This window comes from Centroberyx gerrardi, chromosome 10, assembly GCF_048128805.1.
Source record: "Centroberyx gerrardi isolate f3 chromosome 10, fCenGer3.hap1.cur.20231027, whole genome shotgun sequence".
Classification (NCBI taxonomy): Eukaryota; Metazoa; Chordata; class Actinopteri; order Beryciformes; family Berycidae; genus Centroberyx; species Centroberyx gerrardi.
The window spans coordinates 20,670,329-20,688,131 of record NC_136006.1 but is presented as its reverse complement, the minus strand read 5'-3'; the positions used below and the strand labels follow the sequence as shown (position 1 = coordinate 20,688,131).

At 41.5% G+C, this 17,803-nt stretch overlaps 2 protein-coding genes across 2 annotated transcripts; one reads left to right on the top strand and one right to left on the bottom strand.

Annotated features, from left to right (window-relative positions):
* Positions 1–5,747: 5,747 nt before the first annotated feature.
* zic2a (zic family member 2 (odd-paired homolog, Drosophila), a) lies at positions 5,748–8,633 on the bottom strand. Its single transcript, XM_071923561.1, has 3 exons — positions 7,661–8,633; positions 6,261–6,424; positions 5,748–5,942 (listed from the first exon to the last, which is right to left on the bottom strand). The coding sequence occupies exons 1-3, from the start codon at positions 8,631–8,633 to the stop codon at positions 5,748–5,750; spliced, it is 1,332 nt and encodes a 443-aa protein (XP_071779662.1).
* A 5,865-nt stretch (positions 8,634–14,498) lies between these two features.
* zic5 (Zic family zinc finger 5) lies at positions 14,499–17,635 on the top strand. Its single transcript, XM_071923559.1, has 2 exons — positions 14,499–15,564; positions 17,193–17,635. Exons 1-2 carry the CDS (start codon positions 14,523–14,525, stop codon positions 17,633–17,635), a joined length of 1,485 nt encoding a protein of 494 aa, XP_071779660.1. The 5' UTR covers positions 14,499–14,522.
* Positions 17,636–17,803: the final 168 nt, after the last annotated feature.

Sequence of the window (17,803 nt, the reverse complement as noted above, 5' to 3'; positions counted from 1 at the left end):
ATTTAGGTAGTATCTATGCAAATATGCAAATATCAGTACTGTGCATATTTATTTGGAAAATGACGCAAAAGACCCATCGTCCCAACCATGTCTTTTTACAGTTTTTTGCTGGTTGTATTTCAACTTCAATCAGTCGGAAGCTCTTTACATGAATTCCTTTGCACTTGAGGTTTAATATTTGAACAACTTTGCGTAAAACGTCGATATGTATTCCTTTTAAGCACGCATTCGCTTATAACACCTTATTCACCTAAACACGTGACAAAATCATTGCGTTCAAATACTATTTTTCATATAAATATCAGGCCATAAAATTATAAAATTCGTTGAGGTTTATGCAGGGTATGTAGGCAATAATTAGGCTGGATTATACAATTTTATAACCACTTTTTTCATCTTCAAATCTATATTTTTGACCATTATTGAAAAGATATATGGCAAATTGTTATTTGCAAATTATTATGCATATTAAAAGACTAGTAATATGGGCAGAAGGCCCACTGTCTGAAGTAACACTTGTGGGACTATAAATAACACAGAGCCATGTGAACGGACATTAAATTCATTATATCAGTTCACATCAATTTGAGGTTACGACGTTTGTTTTATGAAAAATTGTCTTTCAACACATGGTTGCTGAAAACACTTATTAGTGTCTCTTTTAGTTACAGTATTCCGAGGCCTAATTTGGAAATACTAGTTTCAGAGACGATTTTGGTGTAAAAGACACGAAATTAAACAAAACTAGGCCTATAACATCGACTAAAAAAACAACAAAAAAAAAACACTCACAACTTTTACTGAACTGTAACTGCAATGTAACCCACAGCAGGTTTTCTCATAAATCAGACACAAAAAACACAAAACAAATAGGCCTTCCAGTCAAAAGTAAGTCGATCATATCATACTTCCTCAGTGTAACTTGAACCGTTAACATGTCTCTTTCATATTTAATTAGGTTTATTAATTCAATTAGGGCAACACACATGCAGAATAAATTTCATGTAACTTTTGCATTTCTTTTTTTTTTTTTTTTTTTTAGAATTTACACCATAAGAATGTTGATAGTTTAGGGCTAAAATGGCACGAACTTGGGCCTTTGAGCTTCCGTGTTAATTAAAATTAAATGAGAAAAAGAATCAAGGTGAATCCTCGTTCTGATGACCAACAGGGCCTATATGGATTTGTTTTCTATTTTCTTTCTTCTTCTTTTTTTCATTGTAATATTGCTAAGTTACATTGTTTAATAGAACTTACTCCACAACCCACTACTCTGACTTCACAACTCTCTTGGTCTTGGTTATTGAAGCAATGGGTCATTAAAAAAACAATAGGGCACCTATAAAATATAGACATAAACACTGCAGAGGTTAGGCCTACATCAATGCGCCTTTTATGACAGGTTGCAACTATTAATCCACAGTTCAGAAAATAAAAATATATGTATAACAAACAAATATGAATAGCCCCATTACTATTTATGGTGAAATATGAATGGCTGACAGTATTCATCTATTTTAATATACTGTGTGTAGCTACTGTGTGACCACACTCAAATAACTGTAGCTTGTGTTTTCGTTTTAATATTCCTTCAACTATACATTTACATGACTAGCATTTATGCAAAAAAAATTCAATCAAAACAATCAAATTCAAATTTTAGAGAGCATTTTACAATATATTTTACAATATCTATAAAAAGCAGAAATCATGTTCATGAGTGGATGTGTGTGTGTGTGTGTGTGTGTGTGTGTGTGTGTGTGTGTGTGTGTCTGTGTGTCTGTGTTAGAAAGAGGAGAGAAGTGTAGTGAGTGAGTGTAAGCGAGAGGGAGACAAAAACAGAGGTGTGTGTGTGTGTGTGTGTGTGTGTGTGTGTGTGTGTGTGTGTGTGTGTGTGTGTGTGTGTGTGAGAGAGAGAGAGAGAGAGAGAGAGAGAGAGAGAGAGAGAGAGAGAGAGAGAGAGTCTATTCGCGCGTGTGCATCCTTATAGTGAAAGCTGCAACTTAAACCATCATTATGAAAACACAAGCAAAACGATGCGGCGCTCATCACTAATACTAATAGTTTGAATCAATATAACTGATCAAATTCCATTGAAATGAGTGACAGGCCTCATAGTTGTTACAGAGCAATGCGGAGCAATGACAGTGTATGACGCAGATTAGAAAGTGAGCGCTCAATCATGATACAAGACCCCCTACTTCCACTCACACACCTGCTATGAGGCGCACACTCACACTCACACTCACACACTCATGTTTGTTTACTTGTGTGAGGGGTGGGGTCATAACACCCATATTCTGTGACGTAGCAGTAAATATAAATTTGGGTAAACTGAAACCTCCAGTCGGTGATCAGTGTAAGGCAAGCAAACTTGCCTTCCCCATAAAAGGCCCTCAGCCTAATTTGATACCACTTGTGTACACTGAATGGACAAAATATTACGGACACCTAGTCTTTTCATGAAGTGCACTGATGAGGTGATTCCAGGTGAAGCCCATTATGCCTTATTGATTTTCCCTATTAAATCTCTACCAATCACAAAGGAGATGTAGATAAAGAGAAGCAGAGGATTTTTAAGCTTTGAGACAATTGAGGTGTGGATTGTGCAAAAGCAACTGCAACTCAATATCAGGAAGATGTCCCTAATATTTTCTGTATTCGGTGTATATTTTGATTTTATGTCAGAAAATGTAGCTATGTCAGCCTAAAAACGCGCCTAAACCATAATCCGAAAATGCAGAGGTGGATAGGCTTCCTCCTCTACATCCCTTAAGGCCATTCTAATAATCGCAATGACTTTTTTTTTTTTCTTTTTACTTCTCAAATGCAAACCAGTTGCACCTGCACCTCGCGTGGTGAAGCTAACACCAGGTATTTATCACATGACCTCAAACACGTTCACCCCGAACTGCATCAGCACCAACTTTGGCCTGAGTCCCAATCTGACTTCTCACTCGTATCACCGCGTAGGCCCGGTGAGGCAGCCAGGTTAGGTTACTGTTCTCCTCGCAGAACAGCCTATGCCTTATGAAGCGCTTCCTTCTCCGCGGATCAATATCAGAACAGCATGTGCCAAGGAGGAACCGGCATCGACGCGCCGCGTGGGGCTGACCTTTCCCACTCCCCACAGGTCACACCTTCCTCCGCCGGAGAGGTCACCGCACCGAGCCTGCCCACGAAGGGGCCATTAGGAGCTGATTTCATATATGAAGTACATATGCGACATGATACTTCCATATTTTTTTGCTCAAATAGGCCTCCGGGACAGGGATGTAGCGGAGGTAAACCCACCTCAACTCAGATTACGCACCTTTTTTATTTTGCCGCAAAGGAGTTGATCTACTCTTCTGGCTGATATAAATATTCATGAGGTAAAGCCAGAGCATACACTATAAGTGTTATCAAGTCATACGAGGATAGGGTCATTTAACGAAGAAAAACGCATAAATTGTATTTTATTCCCTTTAAATATAATTGATTTTTTGTTTATATTGGTTGTTGTTGCCTGGTGGTGATCATCGCCTGGCTGGAGGTCATAGTTAACCCGCCTTTTTATTTACTACATCACTGCTCTGGGCCAAGTAATAAGAACTGCTGGTTGAATAATAATAGCCGTCGTTGCCCATTCAAGTCTAGCAGCTCCGTAAGACAGACAAGTGCCACTGCTACAGCCAGCAGCTTGCCTGCAGCGGATAACTTGGCACTCCAGTACATTAAGGCTGTTCTCCAGAATTAGTCTACGGCTAAAACACACCGTCGACAACTGTGCAGTGCAAACACTCATGCTTTTCCTATAGCAACACACCGGATAGCCGCAGCCTAAACAGACAGTGGAAATGAACACAACAGCTTGTAGCAGAAGCCAGTGACTCGCAAAACAACAATATACCCAACTGGTTTAAAACCCAACTTTCCCCCAACTATTTAACAATATATGCTTTCTGTCTATTCGGACTGTAAGGCATTGAGCCTCCAAAGTTCCCACATTTGCACAAATGAGCAACAGAGGGTCGCTTACAGCAATCTCATGTCATTCTCTCTTGTTGTTTCTACCCCATTACACTGTAAAACTACGTCAAATTGAGGGAAAAAAGGTCTGAAGCATTTCTAAAAACAATTGTCTAACTTAATAACACACGCATATGGGCATGGCCGCCTTCCATAATAGGTTCTAACTAGAGCAGGAAGGAGCGCTTGCAGGACCAAGCCGAGTCAAGTTCAAGTTCACGGCTGTTTCTGCAGCAACTCCTCTGCTGTGAAGTGACCGGGCTGGGGGTGGGGTGGGGGGGCTGGAGCTGTTTCCAAATGAACTAGGAGAGTAAAAGACTAAGATAATAAACAATGATAAGCTATGATATATGAAAAATAAAAAGTATTTGCTCTGTTACCCATCAGCAGACAGGCATGCATGGCGTGCAGCAGCACTGAGTAGCCTATGCTGAGAAGGCAATATAACAAATGCTTGGTTTGCTTTGGTTTTCTTTATTACAATTTACTTTATGTTTTTAATTCATTCAAAACTGAAGTCCTTCTCAGGTAGCCTCTCTTATATAAAACAGCTTTGTAATAGCCAACTACAAGTGATAGTCCACACTAAAATTCCCAAACTTCTTTTTTTTTTTTTTTCTATCATGAACAGAATTTAGCACCAACAGCCACACTGTTTAGGGCCTGATAGCATGCTTTGCAAAGCTTGAGGTAAAACACCATAATTTCCTTTGAAGACAAGAATTGAGAACATGTAGAATAAAAATCAAGAGTTAGTGAACTAGTTAAAATGCCTGAGACCTAATAAACTTTAACATGCCACAGTTCCTAAGTAAGCCTAACGCATGACCAATGCCAAAATACCTAAAAACCATAACCTAGGATAAACTGCACACGCAACCAACAGAATGGAATGTATGGAAAAAGCAAAGAAAATATTTAGCACTTGCAACACCTTTTATTATATTTGTATGCAGTAAAATTCTTATCACAATAAGGAAGAAAACACCTCTTAAAACTTTGAACAAAAACACATAACAAAACAACTGCCCATGTTTAGCTCGTAATTGTACATATTTATAGTAAAGAAACATTCTTTATAAATATTGTTTCATCTGTAGCAAGTAAATACCATAATTTAATTACAAATGGATAAATATGGCAGTTGATATTTACAAAAGGAAGGGTGTAGTTACAGAAAATCGAACGGCACAACGTTTATTTTCCTCACAATCTTCCAGATAGTATTTCACAATTCAAACTTGCAAAGCACAAAACATCACAAGTTAAGCCCAGCAAACTAAAATATACATTCACAAGCAAAATATTGTGGTCTGTTTGAGTTAAATGTTAACTTTGGCACTCTTTCCAGTTTATAGATGTTTAGTATAGTACAATCAATTTGCCTTAGGATCACAATATTCAACATTATAGTACAATTTTATCGTAGTATGTGCACTAAAAGTCCAGTTAGAGAAATAGCTACCATTGAAGGAACATCTATACACCAAAGACTGACAAACTCTATCACAACCAATGGGAAAGAGGGCATTTAGTAATTATTTACAATATGGAATACACCTCGACTATAATACATATTTTCCTCTGTTGGTAATTGTCATCTTCCCTGGTGAATTCAAATGCTTTCCAAAAAAAATGTTTGTGAGTGCCTCTTGTGTGCACATGTGTCCCAATCTCCTGTGTTGGATGGTCCAGTGCTGTGAAATGAGTGTGTGTTGGTTCATTTCAGTTTAGTCCTAAACATACCATTCACTGAAATTGGAGGATAGGCCACTGTGGCTGGTGGTGTTGTGCACAGCTGAGGCTGGAGACAGGTTGTTGTTGCTTTGGGTCTCGGTGGTGGGAGACACCAGGCCTGGAGGTGTGGAGGATTCATAACCAGAGCTGGCCGCTGGTGATGAGTCCGATGCTGGCGGGGAGGCTTCATGGACCTGTAAAAAAACATAAACACAAATGTAAGTATTTCTAAGGAGATATAGGCCTGAAAAAATGCACATAGTATTTACAGGAGACTGTGAATTTGATTAACAAGATGGATAATGTGAAGAGCTAAATCAAAACCCCAAACACTATCACTATCATAATCATATATGTGTTTCTAATCTATGTAAACATTGTATATATCTAGGCCTAATAGTGTAGGGGTCACTCATAAGAAGTATTCACTCAGTCACACACACACACACACACACACACACACACACACACAGAGAGAGAGAGAGAGAAAGAGACACAGATGGGGTATTTACCTTCATGTGTTTGCGCAGAGAGCTGGGATGTGTGTAAGACTTGTCACACATTTTGCAAAGATAAGGCTTGTCCGACGTGTGAACGTGCATGTGTTTCTTTCGGTCGCTGCTGTTTGCAAACCGTCTGTCGCAGCCCTCAAACTCACACTGGAACGGTTTCTCCCCTGCAGAAAACCAAGAGACAATCACAAACCACACGTTAGATATTGTTATTCAGAAAGGCCTCGGCCTGAGTAGCCCAACGTCACGGAGCTGCAGCTTACAGGCCATTTGGTGAGTGAATTTCAAATGTGCAAAGTTGAGTGTTTGGGTGTTACAGTGACATGGATGGGCTGTTTAAATTACGGCATTAATTATGTGAAGAAGCCTCGTAATATGTCGCCAATCCTCAAATTAAACATTTAAAGCTTATCTTATCTGTAAATAAGAAGTTGTGCCGTCTTATTTAGCCTAAATAATGCGCATAGTGTTTTGGGGGGTGGAAGAGAGGAACAAGGCCGCCCTCAGTAGGCCTACAGAAGGCGCACCATTTGCTAGGAAACAATAAAAATCTAATTAGCACCTGACCAATTCCATGGCACCGTACCACAACGAATTCCCCAAGAAAATAAGTCCAAATGTGAAAGGCTGGTAATGGCCCTGTCTAGCACCTTGGCTCCTATCAAAGGAACGCATAAGAAAACAAAAGGCATTCCTCATGCATAAACTGCAGCGTTGTTGTGCTCAGCTAAACCTATACGATGGCATACAACTCCCAACCTACAGTTAAATTACAAATCGATAAAACAAATAAATATGGAGAATTTCTCGATGGATAAAGTGATAAAAATCGATGTGGAAAAACGGGGGAGACGTGAATTGTAAAAGCGCAGTGTCGCGTAAACATTAAACCAATTGATGAGATTTACTACGACCAGAGCTGCGCTACACGGTGCACGCAATGCGCTCCGACTGTCGCCTTTGACCCATTTCTTTTTTTTAAAGTTTACCACAAACCATAAAACATCGACAGACCCGGTTACACAGTTTTGTACACGTTTGTAAAGCGTTACACATTCGGAGAATTGGTAAAATGTTTCTGGTCTGGCCCTATAGTGGAGAAATAAATTATTCTGCTACTCCAAGGTCTTTTTGTTTTTTTTGTTCCTGGATGTAGTCCTAAACCTACTTTGACTGTATGAGCGAATATCTACTTTAGCTGCCTAAAAATAGCCACAGATAATTAGATTCAATTTGAGTTTGTGGTGATAGAGCATGGCTATATTTCGAACTCAGCGGGAAAAAAATAATGCACATGCAAGGCTACACTCGTGAACATTTATAACAATAACACAAAAACGTGTGCATCTTTGCAATGGAAGTAAAATACATAAAAGCCTCTACGACGGTATAATAATTACCTGTATGTGTTCGCTTGTGTATCTTCAAGTTTTCCGACCTTGCGAAGACCTTTCCACAGCCGGGGAAAGGGCATGGAAAGGGTTTCTCCCCGGTGTGCACCCGAATGTGGTTCACCAGTTTGTATTTCGCCTTGAACGGTTTGCTCTCCCGGGTGCACTCCTCCCAGAAGCAGACGTGGTTACTCTGCTCCGGTCCCCCGACATGCTCCACCGAGACGTGCGTGACCAACTCGTGCATGGTGCTAAAAGTTTTGTTGCAACACTTCTTGGGGTTGCTGAGCTGCTCGGGGTCGATCCATTTGCAGATGAGCTCCTGCTTGATGCACTGCTGCCTCATGTAGCGGAAAAAGGCACCGGGGTGGTGGTGGGCTGCCATGTTCATCCCCATGTTCATATTCATCGAGCCGTACTGGTTGTGGAGCTGCGCCGCCGAGTACGGGTCGGTCCTCGGGCTGGAGACCTGGTGGTACTGGTCGGAGCGTCCGAAAACTTCTCCCGGTAGTCCAAGCCTCATTTGCCCGTTCAGCACGTTCGGGGATCCGTGGGACCCATGCTGATCGTGGATCCCGGGGAACAGAATGTGGCCTTGACTGTCTGTGTGGGAGTGATGGAGGGATCCCGCCGTGGGGCCAAAAATAGTATGCTGGCTGCTCGCCGGAGAGGATTCTCCGAAGCCACGACTACGAAAGAGAAAGTCCCTGGTGGAGTTGAAAGGAGAGCTTGCATACGAGGTGACATGGGCGGCGTGAGCCCCCAAAGCCGCAGCGGGGTAGCCCGGCGCCTGGGTGGTGAAGGCAGAGCTCTGTCCCGGAGAAAGATCATGGTTCAGCTTAAACGCACCCATGTGTGCGGAGTCTACAAAGCTATTTTGTGCCAAACTCAAGTCTCTCTCCTGCATCTCGCTCGCTGAGTGATGCCTGGCAAATGAGCCCACTCCCAGTCCGGGAAACTGGTGACCAGCATCCAATAACATTATTTCAGAGAGCGGATTTTTGTTCGAATCAGTGCGGGATTTATAGCTACAGCGACAAAGTGAAGGGAAAAAAATTCAAATGTTAATGCTGGTACGCAACGATTCAACTTCCAACCTTGGAAACACCATATCAGGCGTGATTCAAAACGCTGATCCGCTCATGAGGAAAAAAAACAGCTTGGCTTATCGGCGACTGGATTCACTTGTAGTTAACTTATGAGTCAAAAATCCCAATGTAACGAAGTGAAGAGTTTCCTTGTGCCCTTTTCCTCTTGAAACTGTGACAGCTGGTTGTTTTTAAATACATTCGAAGAATTGAATAATTATCTTACTAGGTGTCCTTCGCGTGTACAGAGAGAGGGTCGCTGGAGCATCTCAGAAATTGTTGTTCCGACTGGATATGTGTTTATTTCTCTGGCTTGCCTGTGTTTATCGCGGAGGGTCCCTGTTTCTCCGTGGACTGGCTCTACCTCCTCTTCCGCCCCCTTTAACTGGAGCCCGTTCATTCATTCCTCGCAGTCTCATTGGCCACTGCGCCTCATCAATCCCAGGTGCCCCTCCAATAGCAGGTACCGCTTTGGCGACTTAATAGCGCAACGCCATTTTCCACTAATAATTACCGCCTACTTTTTAGGAGAAGATTTTGGGGGGTATACGGGCGAAAGGAAGAGAGTGAGAGAGATGAGAAAACATTGTGTGTGTGTGTGTGTGTGTGTGTGTGTGTGTGTGTCTGTGTGTCTGTGTGTCTGTGTGTCTGTGTTTTTTTTTTTTTTTCATTCCGTAGGTGATGAGTTATGGTATGTATAAACAATGCAAATACGATGGGTGTCGACATTTGAAGGGAGCCGACAACAATAGATTGGAGAGAAAGGCAAATGTCTACAGCAGAAAAAAAATAAGAAAACACTACCCAAGTTATACAGAGTGTGGTGGGTTAGGAAATTGATTATTGGTTGTTTGCATAACTTAAACATAATGCAGCAGCTCTGTGTATATTACATTTTTGCGCTTTAAAAAAATGAACATACGTAATTATGTAAATCTAAATAAACATCTATAACGTATGCAATATTGTTGCCACATTTACCCAGAACGTCACCTAAAATGACACTACCCATGCACGCCACACGTTCAACACTGCATGCAAGGATTGTGATAGAAGGTAAAAGAGTTAAAATAATTTCCAGGCATCTTAGGTTCTATCAACGTCATATCCTTGAGTAATAAATTAATTAATGGACATCCCAAACACAACTGGAAATGTTGAATTTCTATAAGTACAAGTTTCTATATGGCAGGGTAGCCTGCATTGAGCATGTTATGAATGTAATACACAAAAACAGGACTTTTTACACTTTGATTCATTGCATTAGAGCTAACACGCCTCCTTTTCCCAAGCAAAATAAAGATTCCTCTAAAAAGAAAACATCATTTCCAAAGCAAAATATACATCTAAGATGCTGAAATATGACTTCAATTATCTACCCCCCCCCCCCCCCTATAAGAAAGATGGTTCTCCCAGGGCTCTTTGTGGGTAAAATGATGATATAGCCTATAGAATAATTAAAATTTGATGAAAATCTTGAACCACTAAAAAATTCTCCCCAGCTGAAAAACCATCTGTGGTTCCACATAGTGGTTTTTCAGCGGCCCGGTGGTTTACCAGTGGTTGCAGAACCACAACTGGGCCTTTTAGTGGTACTTTAGTGGTCTCACTTAGATCTGCCAGTGGCTCCTCTTGGTTCTTTAATGGTTCCATATGCTATTACTGGTTCTGCTTGAATTTGCTATGCTGCTTCAGTGGTTCTCAAATCCACCACACCAATTAAGTTACATGCTATGGTGGTGAACTGGTCTAGCCATCTGCCCTTGGAGCCAAGTTAACCATTGGTGACCTGCAGGTCGAATCTTTCTTGAACTCACAGTGCTGAGTTTCCACCATAATAATGCTTAAATAAAACTTGGATTTTTTCAGTTAATAATGATTTGCCTGGTTTTGAAATGGTGCTATAGCATCCTGTGAAGATGGTTCTTTAAAACCCCTTGTTGTACCACAAGTGATTCCCCTAAGCCATACAACCACTATTTGGCACTGTTAGCCTTCTCATTTTCTGTATGGGGCTTCCTCTGTGGTTCCCATATATTACAGACACAGCCATACAGAACTGAAAGAGGGAAGTCAATATTTCAAAGCAAGTTTTTGGTTCATTTACTGGCACCTTTCCATCCAAAGCACACACACACACACACTGAATCTCCGTTTAAATTGAGGTATATAGGCCTACACGACAGCTGCTCATTCAAATAGTCGCGTTAAGTGAAAGGAAGTTTACTTACACTTTCATCAAATTAAAGTCCCACAAGTGCTCCCGTTCCAACACACAACAAACTTTCTCTTGTCTCTCTCGGCTCTCCGATGCTCTAAGCGACAAATAATGGGGAAGGCGAGGTGAACGTATAAAAACTTTTGAAATTGTGTGTCTCTTAGCTCAAAGTGGGGCAGCCTGAGCGTTGTGTGCTATTCTTCCAAGTCTATTTCAACCCGCGCCACAGGAAACGCAGGAGCTGATCCAAGTTCAAAGTCACGTCTGCCGACCTCTATAAGAAGTTCTTTATTTCTCTGGAAAACCACAAAAACCTTCCCTAGATAGGAAGAAAGAGAAAGAAAATTAAAAAGAAAGAAAACTCAATCGGCCAGAGGCGCATGGCTGCGGGTTTCCCTTCTGCTTCTAGAAGAAAGGGGTCTTGCCTATTGAAAAATCCCCCAAAGACCAGTATTTCAACAGGTTTTAGGAGCAGGAATACAGGGTGAGATATGGCCCGCAGATGTAAAAGAATAAATCACATGAAATATTATCCGGGATGTCATCTAACATATGACTATTTTAGAGTTGCCAAAACGTAGTAGCCGAGTCATTACATTGTGGATATACAGCGAGGCTTATAAATAAAGTCAGCACATCCCATAACGGCGCGCTGCCTGTGTGTTATGGTACAGGCCAAGGGCGTATTTCACTTCTCTATTATTTGACAATATCAATATGTTGACGCGTTGGAAGGTTACTTGTGTGGTTTCCGTGACCTTGTGTTTCATGGATGTTTGACCTATGACCCGTTAAGACCACATATGTTGCCCTCTTGACTCCTTTTGGTAAAATAACCCTTTTTATGACAAAGCGTCTTTGTTTTAAAAGAAAGAAAAAAAAAACGTTTAAGACGTCCCCCTTCCTCTGTCTGAGGCATCGACAGCTTTGGGGAATTTGAAAGCTATAAGTCAAGGGAAATTAACCCATTCCTTGATGAAAGTTCGCTCTGGAGTTTTCCCCTTAATTTTAGATAATTAGTTAAAGTGCGTTTTATGTTATGCACAGTCTATTTAAAAAACCTATTCAATTTCATTAGATAAATATGGAGAATTAGATAATTAAAAAAATCAATGTCACCAAAAACTGTAATTTGACATAGGCTATATAATATTTGCAGTACATAACATTTATACAAATTGCCATGTCTAAATGAATGGGATAGTAATCCGAATATATTTTAATTATACGTCCTGCTATTAATTTGCAGTGTTGGCAATGCATGGATTATGATCCTTTTTATTTGGTGTTTAGCTTAATGTGTATGCAGTAGTGGCCCCTAAACAAATCATAAACAATGTACCCACTGCTATTCTGTGATTTATGGGTTACCAGAAGCTCTCAAGGAAAGACATTTCATTGGAGCAGTGCTTTCTTTATTTATTTAAGACAACAGTACACATGTGACCCAGTGCTCAGTTTCGGAAAACGTGACCGGCAATCATGAATGTATTTCACATTTTAAATGATAAATATATTACACAATATAGAGAGTTTAATTCTAATGTGCACGTGAAATGATATGAAATGTGACAAGCTTGTATTAATGTGAGAGACGAGCAGGCCCGACATAACTGTCTCAACACTAGTGTATGCACTGACCACCTAAACAGCCATGTCTAATTGTAAATTGACAGATTCATTCTTTCAAGAGGAAAAGCTCCAATTTAACAATTTTATCTAGATTTCGGGGTGAATCCCCTATTCATACAGTTCAATTGTTGATTATCAAGTTAATAAATCAACAGTCCATGCAATAGGCCCATAACATGTTGTAAATCCTTCCTACTGAAATATGATGAAAATCAAATGTAGAACATGCGCTTACTTTGATTTAAGTGTTCAATGATGAAAAACAAAAGTTGGTGTGGATTGAATATTTTAAGATACACATTTTTAAGGAAAACCCTGTTTTTTGTTTTGATATTTTTTGTCAAAGTTACCAAAAGTTTGCACATCTATATGTGATGTAGTGATTTGTTATTTCAGACCAGCTATCACAAATCGATTCCAAATGTGTCTTTGAATTAAGACATATTAAATCGATGACAGATACACGTCCTGCTGAGAACAGGGACCATTCAAGGGGCGTGATCCGTCACATAAAGTGAACTTGTATACAGTTTAACAAGTTTCTTCCCACTTTAGTCATAACTGCTCATAAAAGTGAACATGTCAATAAGTTGATAAATGATGGATAACCTGACGAGTATGAAAAAAAACAAACACCTATGAGACTCATTCTGACATATATAGGTCTTCCTTGGGCATTCAGTGAAATATTATAACACTGATTTAGGCTGCGCCACTGTTGTTAGACTATATTTTATAGTGTAAGCATCTATTTGTTACAACAGGCAAAAGTCTGCTTTCATTTTTTTTAAATATTGGCACCAAGACTGAAATGGTTTTAATGTGAGATTTTATTGATGCGTCATGAAACATACGTGAGCAAATACAATTTTAAGGCACATTCTTGTGTCTTTATTAGCTACAACATTATAGTATGATTTGGATGACAAGTTTAAATAGCCTCCTACCCAAAACTCTGTTTAAACTGAACTTCTTAGGATTTAAGTGCAGCAGTCTTATTCTTTACTTCATGCACATAGGCTTTGACTGATATCCATATAATGCTGAAGAATATATGCTACGGAGAGAAAAGATTAAAATGAACAAAACCCAGTTTACATATAAACCTATTACTGACAACAGAATTGTCTTACAAACTAATGTTAAATTTTCCAATGGAGGGAAAATGATTACATAATTTAACAATTCAATGTCAGTTCCACAAATGTGCTCATGGCTCTTTTTTATATTTTCCTGACAAGACGTTTTAAGTCTTGTAAACAGTGTTGTAGCACATGCATGCCTTCAGATATCCACAAAACCTTCTTAAACGATGTATTTTATTAACTACTAGCCATTAAACATTCATGCCATCAATATTATGTTTTTGCCTCTTTTTTACACTTTAGGCTCCATATACAGCGGTAGGCTATGGCTTTTTTTTTTTTTTTTTATGGCGACATCAAATCAATAGTAAGACATTTGGAAAAAACCTAAATAGTGAGCAGTTCCATAACAGTTTTCACATAAACTGACATTTCGGTCATCCACATGCATCAGCACCAGTAAACAGTAAGCCGCACAAACAGATTTGCTGGTAACTTTGTGAGTACAACTTTTTGGAGTCAACAGCGATAAAGAGAGTGAGGGGGCGGAACCCTGCTGAGCCCCTGCGCTGAACGACAGCCAATCGCTTCGTTCTCTTAACTGCCAGTCACCGAAATCCGTCCAATACCCGCAGTGCCATTTCTAAACTGTATTCCCCACTGTGTCCTCCAACTGTTGTATGTTCTGCCAATCGCTTGAGGACAGAGTGGGAAAAGGAGCAAGCAGAGTTAGAAGCAGGACAAAAGAACTTATAGACCCCTTATATACATATATTCCTAATGTTTTAGATAGCGTGGTGTGGGCAAAAACAATAGCGGTGAGTGTGGATGGACTTGACAGTGTAGTTATGGAACCCCCTTTAAGCAAGAGGAATCCGGCGATAAGATTAGCGGATTTGGCAGCGACTCAACCCCTTCCTCATCAGAATATGACAGGCTTCCCGGGGCTAGGGGGGCATCACCCTCTCTCCCACCATGCCCACCTCCACCCTGGGGAGCTGGGCAACGACCCCGGAGTGGCACTCACTCCATTTGGACCAGAGCACATGGCACAGACAAATGCTCTCAAACTTAGCCCATCTCAGCACATTCAGAGCCATCCCGAAGCCCAGACCGCGGCATCTTTCACTTCTGCTCAGACCACAGTTGGTTTCCCCGTGGCTCACCCCCACTCAGGCTACTCAAGCAGCAGGGACTTCATCCTCAGGAGAGAACTCTCAGCCTCTGCTATGCATGCACTTGGCGACCAGCATAGTTCCGCCTCCTCCCCTCATCACCATGGCATGTTCATCTCCCCAACAGGTGCTTATGGGCACACGGAAAGTGGGGCCCATCCACTTTTCACTGGACTTCACGACCAGGCGTCCCCAGGTGCCCACCACCATGCCCTCAACGGGCAGATGCGCCTGGGTATACCGGGGGACATCTACGGCAGGCCAGAGCACTTCGGGCACAGGCCAGAGCATTATGGACCCTCTTCCCTCCACAGCTACAACTCCATGAACCTCAATGTGAACATCGCTTCAGCTCCTCACGGAGCGGCGGGGGCGTTTTTAAGATACATGCGGCAGCCCATAAAGCAAGAGCTAATCTGCAAATGGATTGACCAGGAGCAAACTTCCAAAAAGCCCTGCTCGAAAACTTACAGCACCATGCACGAATTGGTCAACCATGTCACCGTGGAGCATGTCGGGGGACCGGAGCAGAGCACGCACGTCTGTTTTTGGGAGGAATGTCCACGGGAGGGAAAGGCGTTCAAGGCAAAGTACAAACTGATAAATCACATCCGAGTTCATACGGGAGAAAAGCCCTTCCCGTGTCCTTTCCCAGGTTGTGGAAAAGTGTTCGCTCGATCGGAGAATTTAAAGATTCACAAGAGGACTCACACAGGTCAGTAGAAAAAGCGATCTAATTGTGTAAAAACCTGCATGAATAGCACGAGCCACCCAGAGACCGCTATGTGAAACTTATCGCTCGACTCGAGAGCATTTTTTATCCACCAGAGTCGTTTATTCTTGATTTACTATTGACATCCTATAAGCCGATGGATAGTGCGTGACCGTGCGTAATTGCGCGCACTAGCGAGCAAGTAAGTTTTATTGAATGACGCATTCGTACGGTGAGTAAACGTGTTTCATTTCCTTTCTGAAACATAAACTTTTTTTACTCGCGTAGATGTCTGCGGTAGGCGTGAAGGTATTATGGCATATGATTTGTAAAACGTGCTTACGTACATGCAAGAAGGCGCTACAACACGCGTAAATGTAGTTATCCACAGGCGTAGGACGTTTACGTAAAAAATCTGTTTATTTATGGTGAAGTGCATGATATTTTTATCTTAACAAATACCAAACCAGTTTCCAAATTAAATGACTGTAAAATAAGACAAATAGATAAGAAACCTATTGGATAGTAGTGTAGCCATTTGTGTACTCCTAGCCACAAGGTGTATAGGCTACTGGTGTTGTGCTGTTGTCTTTAGAAAAAAAAATTCATCCGGATATACTGTCCACAACCACAACAATGGCGTCAGAGCAGCTCAGTTACAACGTGATTAAACATTGGCCAGAGTCGCATACTGCTGAATGTAAAGGCTCATAGCAGAATAACTTCCAACTGTTCTAAAATATATAAACTGCGCTAAAATGTTGTGGTTCTGTCACTTGGTATTGTGTTTAGACCAGGAAAGAGCTTCATTTTTCCCCTTATGCCTCCAGTAAATCAGAGGCCTCCCCTTTACTGAATGATGGAGAATCCCCAGGGAAAGAAATATATTTCACAAAAGTAACCTCCCAATATCCATAGCAGTCAGTGAATTCTGTGGACTGTACTGTAAATTCTAACTGTTGTACTTCACTGTTTATTTATTTTGCAAAAGTAAACTAGGCTATCCACAAGTTTTGTGTGCATCCCAGCTATAGATGATGTTATCTATAAAATGTCTGCATGTTTTGCATGTGAGTGTGACAATGTGTGTGTGTGTGTGTGTGTGTGTGTGTGTGTGTGTGTGTGTGTGTGTGTGTGTGTGATAAGTTATGGGTACATAAACGGCTCCTTGTGGTCCCGAGTGCACCTTTCCCCCCACATGTAGCCAACAGGCCTAATGACATGTTACACGTGTTCACACAGGAACAGGCTTTGTACATGTGGGATCGCGTGCACTTATAGATGTTTAGTGAACGAGCTTTGCTGAAAAGGAAGCCCCAGCGGAGAGGTGGGCTGCTGCACCGAGCATTTATGGAGTAATTGGCCTTCGTGAAGTATTTAACATGGTATGCTGAGAAGCAGTTAGGAGTTCAAATAAGTTGCTGCATGGGCCAATTTTTAGAGAAGCCAATAGGAGGCATACAGGAGGGCTGCTTGACCCAATCCAAATTAATTTTCCATTCTAATGCAGTCTGCTGTACTGATGTGTTTAGGGTAAATGAGACTCTCCCATGGCTCAGACAGTGTCTTTTATGCTTCGACACTCCTATGTCAGGCTGCACTGAATGTATCTGTTTTCCATTTTCTTCAAGGGGAGAAACCTTTCAAGTGCGAGTTTGACGGCTGCGACAGGAAATTCGCCAACAGCAGCGACAGGAAGAAGCACTCTCACGTCCACACCAGCGACAAGCCTTACTACTGCAAGGTCCGCGGCTGTGACAAGTCCTACACGCACCCGAGCTCCCTGCGAAAGCACATGAAAGTACACTGCAAGTCCCCACCGCCCCCTTCCTCCACCACCGCCGCCTACATTTCCTCCACAAACCCTCTCGGAGACCCCCTCTCGCCCGGCTCGGAGCCGCACAGGAACCGCTCCGCAAACCTCTCGCCTCAGGTTACCAACCTCAATGAGTGGTACGTGTGCCAGGGCAGCGGAGGACCCAACCACCTCCACACCCCCTCCAGCGATGTGCCAACGTCAGATTCGGACGACGAGGACTCTTTCAGAAATTCAGACCCAAGGACAATGCTCTGATGCCATGTTTACAACCACCTGGACTCTCGAAAATGCTCATCCAGTTGTTCTGTTAAAACTGTGTAGGCCCAGTGGAAACTGATCGAGTGCATAGCCCTAGCAGTGATTTTTTTTTTACTCTATGTAATACTACACGGTTGTGCTAACCATGTGATAACTTCATTATTA